This window comes from Solea solea, chromosome 20 (genome assembly GCF_958295425.1).
Source record: "Solea solea chromosome 20, fSolSol10.1, whole genome shotgun sequence".
NCBI lineage: Eukaryota > Metazoa > Chordata > Actinopteri > Pleuronectiformes > Soleidae > Solea > Solea solea.
The window spans coordinates 8386893-8404394 of record NC_081153.1 but is presented as its reverse complement, the minus strand read 5'-3'; the positions used below and the strand labels follow the sequence as shown (position 1 = coordinate 8404394).

The 17502-nt window shown below is 44.8% G+C and overlaps 1 protein-coding gene, 1 long non-coding RNA gene and 1 other non-coding gene across 8 annotated transcripts; 2 read left to right on the top strand and 1 right to left on the bottom strand.

Annotated features, from left to right (window-relative positions):
- The first annotated feature begins 27 nt into the window (after positions 1–27).
- LOC131447292 (uncharacterized) lies at positions 28–5710 on the top strand. 3 transcript variants are annotated; one of them, XR_009234016.1, is made up of 4 exons: positions 28–209; positions 2224–2290; positions 3055–3189; positions 5586–5710. It is a non-coding gene; the product is annotated as an uncharacterized LOC131447292 (long non-coding RNA). The 3 variants fall into 3 exon arrangements; XR_009234017.1 differs by lacking the exon at positions 3055–3189 and having other exon boundaries at positions 37–209; XR_009234018.1 differs by lacking the exons at positions 28–209; positions 3055–3189 and adding an exon at positions 216–402.
- On the top strand, positions 3616–3721 carry LOC131448003 (U6 spliceosomal RNA). The gene has a single exon (XR_009234133.1). It is a non-coding gene; the product is annotated as a U6 spliceosomal RNA (small nuclear RNA).
- A 50-nt stretch (positions 5711–5760) lies between the features above and the next one.
- Positions 5761–17131, bottom strand: LOC131447289 (uncharacterized). 4 transcript variants are annotated; one of them, XM_058618968.1, is made up of 13 exons: positions 17072–17131; positions 16098–16170; positions 14146–14589; positions 12379–12476; positions 12157–12278; positions 11999–12064; positions 11800–11921; positions 11278–11723; positions 10836–11157; positions 9988–10756; positions 9690–9902; positions 9314–9594; positions 7889–8566 (listed from the first exon to the last, which is right to left on the bottom strand). In XM_058618968.1, exons 3-13 carry the CDS (start codon positions 14584–14586, stop codon positions 7904–7906), a joined length of 3543 nt encoding a protein of 1180 aa, XP_058474951.1. In that variant the 5' UTR covers positions 14587–14589; positions 16098–16170; positions 17072–17131; the 3' UTR covers positions 7889–7903. The 4 variants fall into 4 exon arrangements, with proteins under 4 accessions (XP_058474952.1, XP_058474951.1, XP_058474950.1 ...); XM_058618967.1 differs by lacking the exon at positions 17072–17131 and adding an exon at positions 16824–16968; XM_058618969.1 differs by lacking the exons at positions 7889–8566; positions 17072–17131 and adding an exon at positions 5761–7322 and having other exon boundaries at positions 16098–16464.
- Positions 17132–17502: the final 371 nt, after the last annotated feature.

Below are 17502 nucleotides of genomic sequence, written 5' to 3'. Positions count from 1 at the left end.
TCTGTGAAATACTGTATCAAATACCAGTATTGCGATACATCATGATGGAATATCGTGACATCATTTCAAGATCATATCACCCACCTCTACTAAACAGAGGACTTTTCCCACCAAAGTTTGACTTTTTTATACTTCCTGACCAGACTAGACCAGACAACAAGGGAGAAGCTGTTAGCCTGCTACCGAAACAACCACAGGCTAACAATAAGGTAGAGACTGTTATTGTTGTTGCCGTCTGTGTCCTATAAAATTTACATGAAAAAAATCTGTTGCAATCACATTGTCAAGGACAGGCAGAACAAAGGACTCAAAGGCAGGATTCTGGACACGATTCAGTCGGTAAACAGAGTTTATTACCAGGCAGAGGTTCGGTACACAGGAGGACAATCAGATCCAGCAGAGGTACAAATACGTGAGGCAAAAAGGCATGGTCAAAAAAGGCAGGCAAGTTTCAATACACGTAAAGACTATGACTATGGCTGTGGCTGTGGAAAAGAATGCTGGAACGTGAGCTGTGAACACCAACGAACTGGCAGCGAGACAAGACACAGAGGGGAATATAAATATATATATATTTACTTGTAGCTGCCATCATAGTCAGCCATACAGTTCATCAGGCTTTCATGTAAATTTTTTTTTTTCATTGAGTAAAAAAAGTTCAAGGTTTACAAACCACTCAAGCATAACTTCAAGACATTCAAGCCAGTCCTCTGTAAAGAAACAAGAAGCCGCAGCCCAAGCTACTTTAAGGGTCTTGGATGGATCGTGAACAACAAGAGCTTGAAAGTCAGCTAAAAAACATGCATTGGAAGAAAAGCGCAGGAAATTGAGCGTTTAGACACAGTTGTGACTCTAGTGACTCTGAAAAAATGAAGACACATAAGACTCGTAGTGTTGGTGTGAATGTGTTAGCAAGCAGCTCTGAAGAAAAATGTTGTTGTGAGAAGCCAAATCATAGCATTTACACATGTAGAAAGTTTATTGGCACGACAACAAAAGAACGAGTCAATTTGTTTATGCACTTCTGGATAACCAAAGTGATGTTTATCTTGCATGAAAAGGTAGAAACTCTGGACACACAGAAGGAGACTGTGCAATTAAAGCTTTCCATGTTGTCATCCAAAGGTATGGTCATTTCAAGTCAGAAGTTAACTGGGCTGCAGTTCAGCGGTTTTTACTTGTCGAAGAAAATCTCCCTCCCAGTAACATATACGAGAGAGTTCATTTCGGCCAATCTAGAAGTTGATGCAGAACTTGCCATCATACGCATTGTACAAAGAGCAACTTTCTCTGAGGAAATCCAAAGTCTGCAATGCAAGAAGGACATAACAACCAAAGATAAGGCCAACAGGCTGCACACATTGAATCCTTTCTTGGACAAGCAAGGGGCCTCAGGGTGGGAGGTCAGCTAGAGCATGCTGCTTTACACCCACACATCAAGCATCCAGCGATCTTGCCAAATACCAGCCATATATCAGAGTTAATGATAAAGCACTATCATCAACAAGCACATGGAAACTGGCCAAGGTCACTGAAGTTTGGAGAAGGATGTGTGAGAAAGCTTCAGTTGCTGATGAGCGATTCAGCACTGGATGACCAAGGCAAGAGACTCACCAAACCAGTCGACCTAGAGAGACCTGTTCACAAGACAGTTACTTTGCTGGACGCTGATTAATGCTGCCATAACACAGTAATACATCTTTCGTTGCACCCAGTGGCAAATATTCATATTTCAATCCTACATTCAAGTTAATTAAAGAAATCACCAGTGATTTGGTGGGAGTGTAGCTGGCATCATAGTCAGCCATACAGTTCATCAGGCTTTCATGTAATTAATAGGATTTTCATTTAGTAACCTAATTTAAATATAAGAAAAATGTACGTTTATAAAAAGGGTTTATTTTGTGTACATAAATAAGGAAGACCACAAAGAAGGTTTAGAAGGCTGTTCAGAAGTGTATTTGTTTATATTGTGTAGCGGAACCAATGGGGGCGGGGCTTTGTGGCGCACGGCCAATGAGGTAAATGAGTTTATACGTCCGTTTTATTACTAATTGATGTTAACAGGCGTGTTAATGTGCGTGGTCACGTGATCGCGGCGTGCCTGCTCGTTGATGAATGTTGTTTTCTTTAAATGTATCTATATTTAAGTCTTTATTTGTGACATTTTGATACAAAGATATTTTGTATTTGTGACTTATTTGTTATTATTCTCTGTGACAGGGGTCTCAAACTCAATTTGCCTGGGGCCCGCATGAGTTAGAGTCTGGGTGAGGCTGGGCCGCATCAAGTAAGTACTCAATAAAAGAAAAAAAGTACAACTGTCCAGTCTTCTCAATCTTTATTAATAACGGTTCCAAACATTAACATTGCTTCAGAACATTGGCTTAACCCTAGACATATATACGTAGACGCCTCATTGAGCAGGTTGGTCCGTTGCTGCGTTACGTCAGCGGCAGATCTGCCCCGTAAATTAATAAAAGGAAATGGACTGAACTTCATAAAGCGCCTTTCTACAAAGTGCTTTAAGTTAATGCCTCTTATTCACCCATTCACACACACACACACACTAATATATCTGGGAAACAAATAGGCACCAAAAACAACTGTGTAACCTTTAAAGTGATGATTATGAAATGTAGATGTGACATGAGGGTTTTCTGAACAAAGAGCACTAACGTTTACATTTAACTGTAAATCTTTAAGAATTGACTCCAACTCCCCTTTTCACAAATTGTTTACATGGGTTTTAGGAACTGATTATTTTCATACATTCTACCTTCATTGGTCCATACGTTAATAACTATTACCTCCTCCTTCACTGTTGGTAATCGTCTTCACATCACCACTATTTCCTCTTGAACTGTATATATATATATACATATATATATATATATATATATATATATATATATATATATATATACATATATATATCTATACATACATATATACCTTTGTGATGAAATCCATCTGATCCATCCAGCCATGTATCCTGTATACATATATCTAATTTTGGATTCAATTTGTTAATATATGTCGATTTGTAATTAGACATCTTGCAATCCATTGAAAGAAGTACGACTCGCCGCTCCAGTCCAGACACAACAAACCACATTATGCCAAACTCCGCCGACTCACAAGCATGGCCAACGTGGTCCGACACTGACGCTCTGTGGACATTTCGAGGTACTGCACATTCATATAATCGAACACACAAGAGGACAAAAAAGGCTGTGCTCAAACCCATGAGCAGATATTTCAGAAGGAAGGGAACGGCGGTGATGTTTGCTAAAGCTCAATAGACGTGGAAAATTTGAGTTTGTTGGTTCTTTTTTCTCCAGTATGCAGTTTACCAGACTCTAATTTGCATATTACCCATCAGCCCCGGGAGCTTGCAAAATAACAAAACTGGAAAATATACAAGGAAAAACGGTAAAAATAAGTCTTATACAGACATAATTTGTATTGAAATGCTTATAAACACTAGGCCACTGTTTTAGAGCTTCATAAAAAAAACTTAACGGTTATAACGACCATCATGCGTCCCCCATGACTGAACTACATAGTAAACATTAAGGCCTATATATACCCCACAGAGAGTCACTTGTAAACGTGTTACTTCGGTAACACATATACTAAAATTGGAACGATACAGAGAAGATTAGCATGGCCCCTGCGCAAGGATGACACGCAAATTCGTGAAGCGTTCCTCATTTTGCATCGAGGAAAAATTATTATTGTTTTTAAAAAGAATACTACCATACTGAGCTGAAGCAAGCGAGTCGCCGTGTGCCACATCGCCTTGTGCTCGAACCCGTACATTCACCATGCACGGTACTATTTATTTTCAGCGGCGTCCCCGCACATGTCGTTCCAAATTTCGGGGGGATCGGGCAACGTATGGCAAAGTTATAGGGCACTTCCTGTTTAAAATGGCCCACTTCCTGGTCAACAGCGTCTCCGGAAACGTATTCAGGAAAGGTCCCTTAACTCACATATAAAGTTTTGTGCAGATCAGACAACGTTTGGTTGAGATTAGACCTTCCATCGCGAAGTTATAAGAACTTCGCTTTCCAGATTGGACCAGGATTTGCAAAGTTGTAACAGTTTTTTTTTTTGTATTTTCTGCCACCACCAGGAGGCGCTGTTATAAAAATGTACCGTTTTCAGCAACAACCCATCATCAATCATAGCAAGTTTGGTTGAGATTAGACCTTCCATCGTGAAGTTAAAAGAACTTCGCTTTCTTTTGTGAAAAATATGAATTATCGCCAACTTTGGCGCGCCCTATCTCGTATGCCATGCGACATTTTAAAAAACGTTTGCTCCTCAACTTGTTCATAGTGACCTCACCAAGTTTGAAGGTGATCGCACAAAAGCTCTACAAGTCTTTTCAAATATCAGACGCCACATCTGCCGTCACCGGGGGGCGCTGTTTTTGGAAGTGAATATTTTCATATAGACGTCTTCAGGGCCGGACTATCATCAATCCTAGCAAGTTTGGTTCTGGTCGGACCAGGATACGCAAAGTTGTAGCAGTTTGTTTTTTGTCGCCAAAATCCGACTTTGCATCATTACCATGGCAACATCATATAAAGAACGCATCATCTACCTTGTGTTTGGAGTGTTTTTTTACCAATTTTAATATAAATGGAAAAAATATAAAAAATACTATATATTATATTTTTTTACACTATACAGACTACACAGAAATGTGTCCCCTCTTAGTTCTAACCTTGCAGAACATTAAGCTGTTTCAGTTGTATATGCTGTTGTATTTGCTGTTATGAAGACAAAAAAGGCATAACTTACGTGCTGTTTACCAGACGATGTTCTACGACAAACTATACCGTAATAAATCTACGTGGTACAGCCAATCACAGAACCGAATTATAAAGAAGCGTCCAATGAAACATTGCGAGTTTGTTGTTAGGGCAGGATGTACAAATAAGACAACAGAACAAGACAAATAAGAAAATAAAACATGAGGTATCCCCCACAAGAAGAATTCGATAATAAAAAGCTCCCTGTTCTTCAGGGCCGCGTTTTCGGCCGGCCGGGTGCTTGCTGGGCGCAGCGCTCGCGGTCTCCCTGTCCGCGATCCCGAGCCGTCGGTCTCTCCGACTGTTGCTTCCGAATATATCCGGCGAAATATGGAAAACTCACTCACTGTTTAAGACATCGGAAGCAAGCGGACCACGCCAATGGCGCGAGTTCGAGTCCCACTTCCCCCACTGAACCGCTTTAGTGAGCTCCGATGTCGCAGGTTCGAATCCCAAATGCAATGTCCTGGATTTCGTTCATAATAGTTTTTTTTATTATTATTTATTTATTTAATTGAATCTGGGACAACGCACATTTATGAACATTTCTGTAAAAGTGCCAGTTTTAGCTGCAAAGCTAGTTTTCAACTGTAGTTCCTGGGCAAAGGTGTGGAGATGCCAATAAAAGACATGTACATTAGTAAATAAAACAAAATATAGTAAATTTCATCAATATCAACAGCACATAAGCACATAGACCTTATTATTACATGCTATTACATGTTAATACAATAACACTGAAACCATCTATGCCTGCAGATTTTCCGAAGAAAATGGTGGGCGCTCTTCACAAACCGGATGCGCTGCGGGACGCCGCCCGGATGCTTACCAAACGCAGCAGCACTTGCAGTTTTCCTATCTACGTTGGGAAGATCATCAGTCTATTTCTTCTGAATATATCTGGTGTAATATGGAAAAATATGTAATTTTTCAAGCCATTTAAGGCAAGCAGACCACTAAATCATGCTACAATGTGTGTGTGTGTGTATACTTCAAGGGCATTACATTTAGCAGTTAAAGTGAATCAGAGTGCTGCAAAAATTATGAGAAAACAATAAAACTTTAATGATGATACTGAGAGACCTTCATTTCTTGTTATTAAATGTTAATACAATAATACTGACACCATTTCAGAATCAGATCAGAAAGTCTTTCATGCTTCTCTGTGCTTCTTTTCGAGCAGTCACCAATTAAAAACCCCATAGAGACTGTGTCTGCCCCTCAACCTACTAAAGTAAAAACTAAAGTAAATAAAGTAAATAAATCAATAACAAACAGAAGACGAGTTAGACATTCTAACTTAATAAAGATTAATACCAACAATAATATAGAGTCAAATAATACCACTTTTAAATGTGGACTATTAAATATAAGGTCTCTCTCCTCAAAATCTGTTTTAATAAATGATCTAATTTCTGACAATTGTATTGATTTATTCTGTGTAACTGACACTTGGTTACATGAAGAAGATGACGTTAGTCTAAATGAGTCAACTCCACCCACTCATGCTGATACCCATATTCCTAGAAGCTCAGGCCGAGAAGGAGGTGTAGCAGTCATTTTTAATACTAGATTATTAATCAATCCCAAACCCAAACCAGTATATTCATCGTTTGAACGCCTTATTCTTAATCTATCTCATCCTAGTTGGAAATGACAGAAAAGATAGTCACAGTTTATCGTCCACCTGCACCTTATTCAGAGTTCCTATCAGAGTTCTCTGAGTTCTTATCTGAGTCCGTGCTTAAGACAGATAAAATCATAATTGTAGGGGATTTCAACTTCCATGTAGATGTTGACCGTCATAGTCTTAGCTGCGCATTTAACTCGCTGTTGGAATCAAATGGTTTTATTCAACACGTAAATAAATCAACTCTTTGCCTTAATCACACCCTCGACCTTGTTTTAACTTACGGTATTGATATTGATAACTTAAACATAGTTCCTCAAAACCCTCTCCTTACTGATCATTATTTACTCACATTTAATTGTACAATAATTAACTACAATAACATAAATAAGAAATACAGCTACAGCAGGTGCCTGTCTGATAATATTAATACATTCGAGACAGTGCAACCTTTATTTAACTCGGTGCCATATGTCAGTACATCTGAAGGTACCTTTTGTGATTTTACTCCCGCCCTCATAGATAACCTTGTTGATAGTACAGCAGCCTCACTGCGTACTACATTAGATCTGCTCTCCTTGATGTTGTCTATGTACAGTGCCTTGAGATAATGTATGTTATGATTTGGCGCTGTACAAATAAAATTGAATTCAATTGAATTAAATTGTTGGGGAGGAAGCCATACAACATTTCGTTCGTCTAATGGCAATAAAGAAAAATCTGATTCCTCATCCATATTGTTCTGCTGATGGGATCAGCTCCACTGAGCATGGCAGCGCTATAAAACACTTTTGGGCTTCCCTTTCGCTTCCTCCAGCACCCTCTTGTCCTGCTGCATCCTTCTCCTCCATCTGTAGAGCGTGACCCTGGGTGCCACAATATAGAACTCTTTTAGTCTATGTAAAATTAAACAGATGCATGCACTTGGTACACACAGATTAAATACACACACTAAATACACACCCTCTGGCTCGGGACGGTCCTCTCTCTCTGGTTCGAGGTTCTTGGTCTTCCTTGTCGCTTTCATCCTGACTCAGTGTGGTTTAAAGACATTTTGCACCTCTTTTTCAACTTTTAGTGTGAAAGGAGTGGATACACACCTAGTTGGACACACCTACACTTTCACACCTCTGGAAGACAGCCTGACGTGTGGGTGGCTGCCCTGACCTATTGTCTTAGCCTGATGGGCCATCATGATAGGCAAAAGAGCCGCCTGCCTTGACGGCTACCATGAGAGACAAAACAGGCCCTGTTTGTTGTGTGAATGGGGTTAAACTACAGCTAGTAGTACAAAGTTATGTTTCAACTGACTTACTGTAGTCATTCATCCACATTAGCAGGAGTAAAGTAGTGACGTAAAGGCGTGAGATATAAATGATGCCATATTTACATACTATTTACATATTTTTATTTACAAATTAATATATTTACACTCTTTATTATTGAGTTAGGGTGCTGGGAAGATGGTGTTGGTGGCGGTGGCAGCGGCGGTGGCAGCGGCGGTGGCAGCAGCAGCCTCCTCACGCTCTCTGTCTTTCATTGTCAACAGCCACTGCTCCACAGTCCCCCCGTCAGCCTGGGCACAGAAGGTCCCCCGTTTGTAGCGGCTGTGGCCATACTTCTTTGTCTTTGGCTGGCCACAGCGCCTGCACATAAACTTGGGAACCTTCCTGTAGGGCTTTGCAAAGTTCTGTAAATCCTGGGCACGACGCTCCAGCTCAGCGTGGACCAGGCGCCTCCAGGCAGTAGAGCGGGGAATGGCTCCAGCGATGGTGGCTGGAGTGACGGTTGGAGCAGTGGCTGTTGTAGAAGCTGAGGAGGGGGTGTTGGTGTCCGCTGGTGGGGCGGAAGCTGAGGAGGTGGGGGTGTCTGCTGGTGGGGCTGACACTGAGGAGGTGGTGGCACTCTGGTGGTCGACGATGAGGTCAAACAGTTCCGGGGCCAGCGGCCCTCTGATAGTGACAGCCAGGCCCGAGGCATCCGCGGGCAGGTGGTGCTCAAGGGGCTGGTCTGGCTGTTGGGGGTCCTGCAGCAGAGTCCGTGGGGCAGGCAGGGGCTCCGCTGCAGCACAGATGCTGCAAGCACCATGGCAAATGTCGTGGTGGGGTTTCTTGAGAAAATCAACTAAGTTTTTATCTTGGTACATCAGCTATTGTTACAGCAAAAATAAAGAGTTGAAGCCGTTGTCCTTCAGATCAAAACACATTTAATTCTCGATCCACAATTAAACACCAAGGTGCAGCAAGACGCTGTGACACTGACCTTACAGTCGCAGAGCATCACTTATCTATACAGTGAAAGTTGGTCACATCCCTCACTTCCCCTCCTTCTTACAACATGTTTTTCCCCCATTAGTTCATGCCAAGCTATTTAAAGGTGTTTTAACTTCTGTTTTCTTTTTTTACAACTGTGATGGATGCATTTCTCCCCTCTCGCTCTGATTACTTTTACTTTTACTGCAGTTCAAAAATTTTTATGGAAAACTTGGGCTCTAACCCAAGTACGAGTCTGCTTGTCCGTGAGTGACTGCCAAATTGGGTGATATCCAAGATAATGCAGGAATCATACCCTACAGTTCACGCGGCAAACAGTAAGCTCTCTACACACCAACATGAACTTTTCACACACCAAACTGGCCTGTACGTGAACTGTTTCAGTTTCAGTTTCAGTAGCTCCTCTCTGCAGCAACTCTGCAGCACACTTGATGTTGCATCAATACGAAAGCAGTTAACATTAAGATATACAAAACAGAGTATATTAATAAGAATATAGATTATTATTAACTTGATTGTCATTATTTTTTGACTGATTTTCCTCATCATGAATATGAAATGTTAACAGGCAACTGTCCACTCACTTCATCCTCCTCATCCTGCTGCACCTCCATCCTGTCGTCCTCGGGGGGTAGGGGGGGTGGGGGAGGTCCCAACTGGAATGATGAGGCCTCAGGCACAGGCACACTGTGGGGCTCCTGGAGGAGAGTGTCGTGATGGACCAGGAGACGGATCTCTTCTGGCTCCTCATCGGTCAGCATGCCGTCGTCATCGTAGTCCTCGTCGGTCCCTTCAGGAGCGTTGGGACACTGCTGCAGCACAGCGCCCGACTGGGAGTACAAATACTCCACCCCCAAGAGTTCCCCTGCAGAGAGAGCGAGCGAGAGACACACACAAACACACATGAGCAGATGCTATAAGACAACAGCAACAAACGCTCTGTCGCTGATCTCTCTGTACCTGTGTACGCCCTGGGCTGGGTGTAGTCGTCAACCGGCTTGAGCCCCTTAACCTCCTGCGCCAGCTGGTTGAACGCGTGCTGCAGCTGGGCACTGTAGCACCGCAGCGCCGATCGTTGACCTCCCTGGACTGCCGCTCGTCCACGGTCTTCATTCCACCGCACCAGGCCCTCCAGCAGGTGCACCTGGAAGTGTATGTCACTCGCAGAAGAACCTAGCACAGAGCAAAGTGTTAGTGAGCAATATAAAAAAAACGAAAAAAAACAAAACAAGATGTAAATGTGTTTAAAAAAAAATACCTGGAATGAAGCGGCACTGGTGCAGGTGGAAGGACTCGAGGGAAGTGGAGCCACGTGCGCACCGATAGATGGGGAGCCTAACACCGCCCTTGGTGAGCTCACCTGTCTTGGTGTACAGCTCCACCCCCTCCGGGTCCTGGATGCAGTCGAGGTGACGGCGCTGTGGGTTCCAGATCTCCTCCATGCGGGCGTGGTCGATCAACGGGACGCCCATGGTGTCCGTCATGTCCCAGAAGGCGTCCAGCACCTCCCGGAGGAGCCGCTCTGTCTCCGCCGCACCCCTTGTACGGCGTCGACAATGCCGAGCGAGCTCCATGGCGGACAGCTTGATGTGGGCGTCCCTCTCCTCCACGCACTGCTTGGCCTCTCTCAGGCGGGCGACGTCTTCAGCGTCCCACTCGAAAATGGCAAAGGACAGCCTCGACATGAAGAGGCCGTAGAGCTGGTGGCTGTCTGTGGTGACACCCCTCGCGAAGCGACGCATGAGGTGCCCCACGTCGAGCCTGACCACCAGCTCGTGCCACTCGTGGAACATGTGGTGTACTGATGGCGTACCCACGGTGGCACAGCAGTCCTGGTCCACGTACATGACCTTGGGAGGGGCCTTTCCGGCTTTGCGGTACCGCTGCATCAGGCCGGCCGCCATGTTGGCCAGTCCGTCCCCCTCGGCTGCCGTGAGGACGGACACTAGTACCTGCCCATACTCGTTGCCAACGTTGGTCATCCAGGCGGCCGAGTCGGCGGCAGCGCCTGCAAGCTTTTTAGTGATCTGCAAGACACAGAAACACACATTAAGACACACCGACGTCATACAGGGTGACGGCACAGTGGAGAGTGAGAAATCTCACCTTCTTGGTGGAGTCCATCTTAAGAATGTCACCAAAAATGGACGTCACCCTGGCCTTGGTGTCATCCAGCCTGGTCATGGCATCCAGGACGTACACCCAGCCGAACCAGGCGAGTCCGGGCACCTTCACGAGGTCTGGGATCGACACCTCCTCTGGTGCTGCTCCAGGTGCCCTCAGCTTGCGAAGCACGGAGAGGTACTGGACCGACCGCACCATCCACTCCCTGGAGTGCTGCTCCACCAGGTAGGCACGGAGGCGAGCCACACCGTTGCCCAGGGTGCGCTCCTTCAACAGCCCTATCACCGCCTTGTCGCAGGACAACCTGGGGTGGAAACAGAGAGTGTACAGACAACGCAGACAAATATAGTCAACTACTACTCCAACAACAAAAATAATAATAATGCATTGTCGAGGAAATGTTGAATGCCTTAAAGTGACATACTTGTATGTGAGAACAGCTGGGAATTGCTCGCGGTGCGAGACATCCAGCTGGTCTAAGATGTCCCGTGACCAGCTCACAATCTTCTTATGACAGGCAGGGCACTCAAGGCACTCTGTGGCCATAAAGTACCACCCACTCCTGTCCAAGACCCTCCGGACGGTCTTATATAATCCAGCGCCCATCAGTTTCCGCCCATCGGCAGGGCACTTCAGACGATATGCCCACATCCGATAGGGCATCCACAGAAAGAAGGGGCGCTGGAAAAAGGCATGAGCATTGGCGGGGGGCTGTGTGTAGAGGGGCTGGGCGCCAGGTGGGTGCCACCACAGTTTGAGCGGTGTGGTGAGGACCCCCTTCCCGCTGCTGGGTTCCCTCTGGAACAGCGCCCGGCCCACCCACTCCTGCTGCTCTTCTGGCAGCGTCTGCCTCCAGCTGACGGGAAGCAGCTGAAACACACAGTTTATGAGTGTGCAGCAGACAGGCACACATTAACACATACACACACACACACACCATACATACCTCTTTGCCGGAGGCAGGTTTCTGAGGAGCCATCAGTCCTGGCCCTGGCCCTTCCAGTGGCTGCTCGGAGGAGGAGAGAGAGGAAGAGGGGACCCCAGCTGTTGGGGTGTCCCTGGACGTGCCTGACAACACATGTCAGTGTTAGGGCGATGCATTACAAGTGCATTACAAGTGAATTTACATCAAAATGTACACTTACTGGGAGAGTCGACCTCGGCGGCAGCGGCAAGCAACTCAGCGTCAGATGGGTCGGAGGAGGAGGTGCCTGGTGGCAAAGGACAACATGCACTGATGAAGCACTGGTGTACTGTTGAAAGCACCCCACAGGCTGTTTTGTAGACAGTGCGGTGCAGTTACCTGGCTGTGGGAGTCCGTGTGCTGGCTCTGATTGTTTGTCCCGGGCCAGCACATACTTCTGGAAGGCATCCATCCTGGACCCAGCTCCTATCTTCTTTTGCTTGCGTAACCAATCGACATAGCTGTAACAGAGCAAAGAAAAACACATAAAATCAACACACAAACACACATGCAGTACATACACACACACACAAAATCAACACACACACACACACTACTTACGTTCGACTCTGCCGGTCCCTCGCGTTGTACAAGGACTTGTACGAACGGTGCGCGTGCTCACCAAACCCCAACAGCGTGTCACCCACCTCACTTGTACTCTGAAGAGATAAGATGAGATAAGATAGTCCTTTATTTGTAAAGATAAAGATAATAAGTAATAAACATGCATGACCAAAAAAGAAAATTACAACATACGAAGATGTTAAAGTGGACATATTATACCCTATTTCCCCCATTAAAATAGTTCCCTGGTGTCCTAATGAACATGTCAGTGACATGCCTTGGTCAAAATACCATAAGGATGAAGCATCATAGCAGTTCAATAACCCTGCTAAACCCGCCCCTTTCAGAATGCTCGGTTTTCGTGCATGGTCCCTTTATATGCAAATGAGACACAGGCAAACACACACCCACTTCTTCCAGGGTGTTTCTGATTTGTCCTCTTTACAGCGATTTACAGCTCTATTCGTCTCCCCCTCCCTCCACTAGTTCTCTGACAATATCAACATGGCAGCGTGCGCAGAAAACAGCGAGAGTGCCGTCACAGGAAGAGACGTCCTACATAAGGATCGAGCCGAACAGTGCCGAACTGTAAATCAGTTAAAAACACTTAGGAACAGCACCACTGATCACCACCGCTGATCGCCAGCGGCGTGCGGCAAGCTGAATAAACTGCCGCTGTATGCGACTGTATCAGACCGGTGACTGTGCTCCGGAGACCTCGCCACCGCTGATCGCCACATACAGCGGCAGTTTAGGCAGATCGCCGCTCGCCAGTGCGAGGTCTCCGGAGCACAGTCAATGCTGTCCCTATGTCTTTTTAACGGATTTTCACAGAGAGTGCAGCACCGATGCACAGAGAGTGCAGCACCGCTGATCGCCAGCTGCTGTATGTGACTGTATCAGACTGTGCAAACAGAGTCTGTGCTCCGGTCATGGAGGACGTACTGAACAAATATTTTTAATTAGGACGTGTCAGAATGGTCAGTTATGAGCTCTATGTGACCTTTTCTTAACAATGTGTGTGTTTGTACGTCGGTGTAATACGGTCGCTGACTAAATACAGCGACCGCTGGCCGCAGTCTGATGCGAAGTGGTGCGAACACACGGACACATGTTTGCTGACTTTATCCAGCACATTAGCTTCATATATAAAATCCTCTGAGGCTGGAAGTTTGTGTAAAACACTGTGCTCCACTGTGCAGCCACGAACAGCTCACTTGTCCCTCTGCGTTGACATAATACCGCTCTTCCTCCCTCGCCTGCACTCTCGCAGGGACAAGGTGGAGCTAAGGTGGAGCTCTCGAGGTAAACTTACTGGTGGGGCGGTAACATTCGCGGTGAAATGCGCATGCTGCCGTCATAAGCGCAGGGAATTCAACATCGAGTGTTTTATCGCCTATACTTACACTAAGGGGGACCACAAAAAAAGGACTAAGTATTCTTTTTCCACACTTTGGCGACTGCTAGGGCCTCCAGAGTCCCAAATATAAGTATTGAAATGGTAAAAAAGTTGATTTTGCATAATATGTCCCCTTTAACACTTTGACTGTAAAAAATTTGTTAAAAATAGAATGTAGAATGTAATTTATAAACAGCAGAATATACACAGTATGGACCTGATATTTGCAGTACAAATATGTATAGGTATATTGCACTTGTGAAATTGACAGTATATTGCACGGGGAAGCCTGGTTATGTGTGGTCTACTGCGAGCAGTGTTTGTTGTACAGTCTAACAGCTGCAGGAAGGAATGACTTGCCATACCTGCTTGGAGCTCTCGCGCAACCTACGCCCGGCAACGGCTGTCACCATGGATGGGAAAAGCCTTGCGTAGGAGGCAAGAGCGTCCTTGTTTGCCATGAGGGTCGTTGTCATGGTCAGCCCTTCCTCTGTCTGCTTCTGACGGGCCGCCAATATGGAGACGGCGTACCCCACATCGTTTCCCAGCAGCCACCGAAAGGTTTGGCCGCAGTACTGGCCAAACTGGAGCTCGGTCTCAGCCAGCACCATTTGGTCAGAGCCGTCCCCCTTCTGACAGGCTCTAGCCCTCGCCTCAGCCTCAAGGACGTCAGGCCTCTGTGTCCTCCTCACAATGGCAGTGGTCTGCTGGCGGTATTTTGTGGCCAGGGCCACCGCAGCTGCAGAAGGGCGAAGGGTGAGCTCATTGGAGGAGGGCTCGAAGCGGAAAGTGGGAGCAAAAGCCATTTTCTGAAAGACAAGAAGCAGCTTAACAGTACATTATAATACACTTCACTGACTAATTGCACCATTGTCAATGGTAATGTCAGGATATCAGCCCATTAGGGGTATTAGGATAATACTGTCAACTTTACAGTCCCAAGTGGACAGCCATCTGGTGAAATTTTCTGATGACGCAGCCCTACTGTCACTCCTCCAGGGGGCCCAATCAGATCATGGCTGTGCATTACCCACGTTTGTGAAGTGGTGCGATGATAACTACCTGGACTTAAACATGACAAAAGCCAAGGAGTTGATCATTGATTTTAGGAGGAACCGTTCTGATCCTGCTGAATGCTCTATACATGGAGGAAATCTTGAAATTGTGGAGTCATACAAGTATTTAGGTACAATATTTGACTCCAGACTCAAGTTTGACAAAAACACAGAGTCTATGGTTAAACGGGGCGAACAACGTATCCATCTACTGCGGAAGCTGAATTCTTTTAATGTTTCTAAGAACATTTTATGCAGCTTTTATCATTCCTTTATTGAAAGTCTGTTGACGTTTTCTTTTATTTGTTGGTTTTATGGTCTATCTGTGAAGGAGAAGAACTGTCTCAGCAGGAAGATCATTAGTCATCCTGACCACATCCTCAGTCAGGAATTCTGTTTGATGCACTCAAGACAAACAGATTTGCAAATTCATTCATTCCTTTGGCCATCAGGCTTTTAAATGTGGCTGACAGCTAAAAGAACACAGGCCAGGTTTTTTTTTAACTTGAGTCAATGTGTATGTTTATTCTCTAATATCTATTTCTTAAATTTTTACTTGCTTCGACTGCCCATGCCCACCTGCGGCACTGAGTATTGCTGAAGTGTTGTTGTTTTGTTGTCAGTTTGTTGTACGTTTATGTGACTGAGGCTGCAAACTGAATTGCCCTGCGGGGATAAATAAAGAATGTTGAATTGAATTGAACTTTAATGTAAATATCAGCATATCAGACATTACGAAATGACAATGGCTGGACAGTGACCTACTCCCCCCCCCCCATCCCAACCACCACCTCCGTTACACAAGGCTCATGGAAATTATAGTTGCATTTCAAACACCAAATTAACATATTTATACTTCGAAATTCGTTCCAGCATTTATACCACAGTTACCCCAGAGTCTATAGAATATAAATCCGTCGTCCGAACACAGTATTTGCATGTCACGTCTCTAACACACACACACCGACATTATATTATGTTGGAATATTTGTCGAATTATTGCAAAAAATTTGCAACAATTCGTTCCAGCATTTATACCACAGTTACCCCAGAGTCTATAGAATATAAACCCGTCGTCCGAACACAGTATTGTCCCGTCTCACACACACACACCGACATTATATTACGTTGGAATATTTGTCGAATTATTTCAAGAAATTAGCAACACTTGTAAAGAAATAAAGTCACTAGGTCTCGCGGAACATTACGCTGTATCATACTGAGGTATTTACTGTTATGAAGACAAAAACAGCATAACTTACGTGGTGTCTACGAGACGATGCTCAACGACGTTCTCACGAGAAGCGTAAGTGAACTTTACCTACAACTCCGTCGCTGGGGGGGCAACACAAACAGGCAATCAGGGAACCGAATTACAATAGAACCGGAGCAGGCTCCACCAACCGGCAGATGAAAACTAATCATCCAACAGTGCAATTAATGGAGTTGGAGAAAAGACCAGCAAGGGACTCTGCTAAGGAAGGTGCCAGTGTGTCAACTCATATTTATGTATATGTTAAGCTATGTTAAGTTAGTTAATAAAGCCATATAAATACTATATGCAGGCAAAGCAAACATTCTATCTATCTTTTTAAATGGTATCAAAGCAAGGTTGCCATTAAAGTGCATTATCAAAGCCCTTTTTGTTAATCAGAGCACTGTTGCCTTTATAGTGCATTATCAAAGCCATTTTGTGTTCTATATTAACCTTTGTATATGTCTGTGGAAATCTATCTATCATCATCAGAACCTGTACGACGTGTCGGTTTTACGGTTGTCTGGCAGAATGAGTAACACAACACTGCTGTCAAACTGTGGCTTCCCAGTGACGTCTTTACATACATGAGTCAAAGTAGAGTGTATGTGACTGAAGAAAGTGACAGAAGGTGCACATATATATTCAGGAGTGACATTTACAAACATAATAACTGACATACACACAAACAAACACAAACCAGTGTAAAAGGAAAGAAAAATATATATCTCACATCAAAGCCCTACAGTGGGGGAAATGATCTACACTACTCCTTCTACTTCTCCTACTCTCCTGCTACTGCTACTCTTATTCTGACAAACTCTCTCCAACTCTCTCTAACTCTCTCCAACTCTCTCTAACTCTCAGTAACTCTCTCCAACTCTCAGTAACTCTCTCCAACTCTCTCCAACTCTCACTAACTCTCTCTAACTCTCGCTAACTCTCTCCAACTGTCTCCAACTCTCTCTAACTCTCACTTACTCTCTCCAACTCTTCTCACCATAAACGCCTACAACACCCACAGCGTGCCTCGAGGTTTGAAGCGTTTTATTGGGAAGTGATACGGTGAACGAACCAATGACGTGATCTGTCCAAACAGAGGCCTCGTTTGTCATCGGTTACGTCATTTTCCGGAAGCGATACAGGCCTCGAAGCGCGGCTTCATTCGACACGCCCACTTTTACTCGAGACAAGCCTCAATGCCTCAGTTCATTTGTCCCATCACTATTGTCTGCAACCTAACTACTAACTGACCAGTCGAACTGCTGTTTAACTGCTGTCTAGCTACCGCTAACTGTGTATGTGGAATAAACCTTCAGAAAGACAGTCGAGTTGTACCCGCCGTACTTGTTCTGGTTACCCTTTCCAGAAGGGAGTATTGAGCTTAAAGGATCAGCCAGTAAAAATCTGGA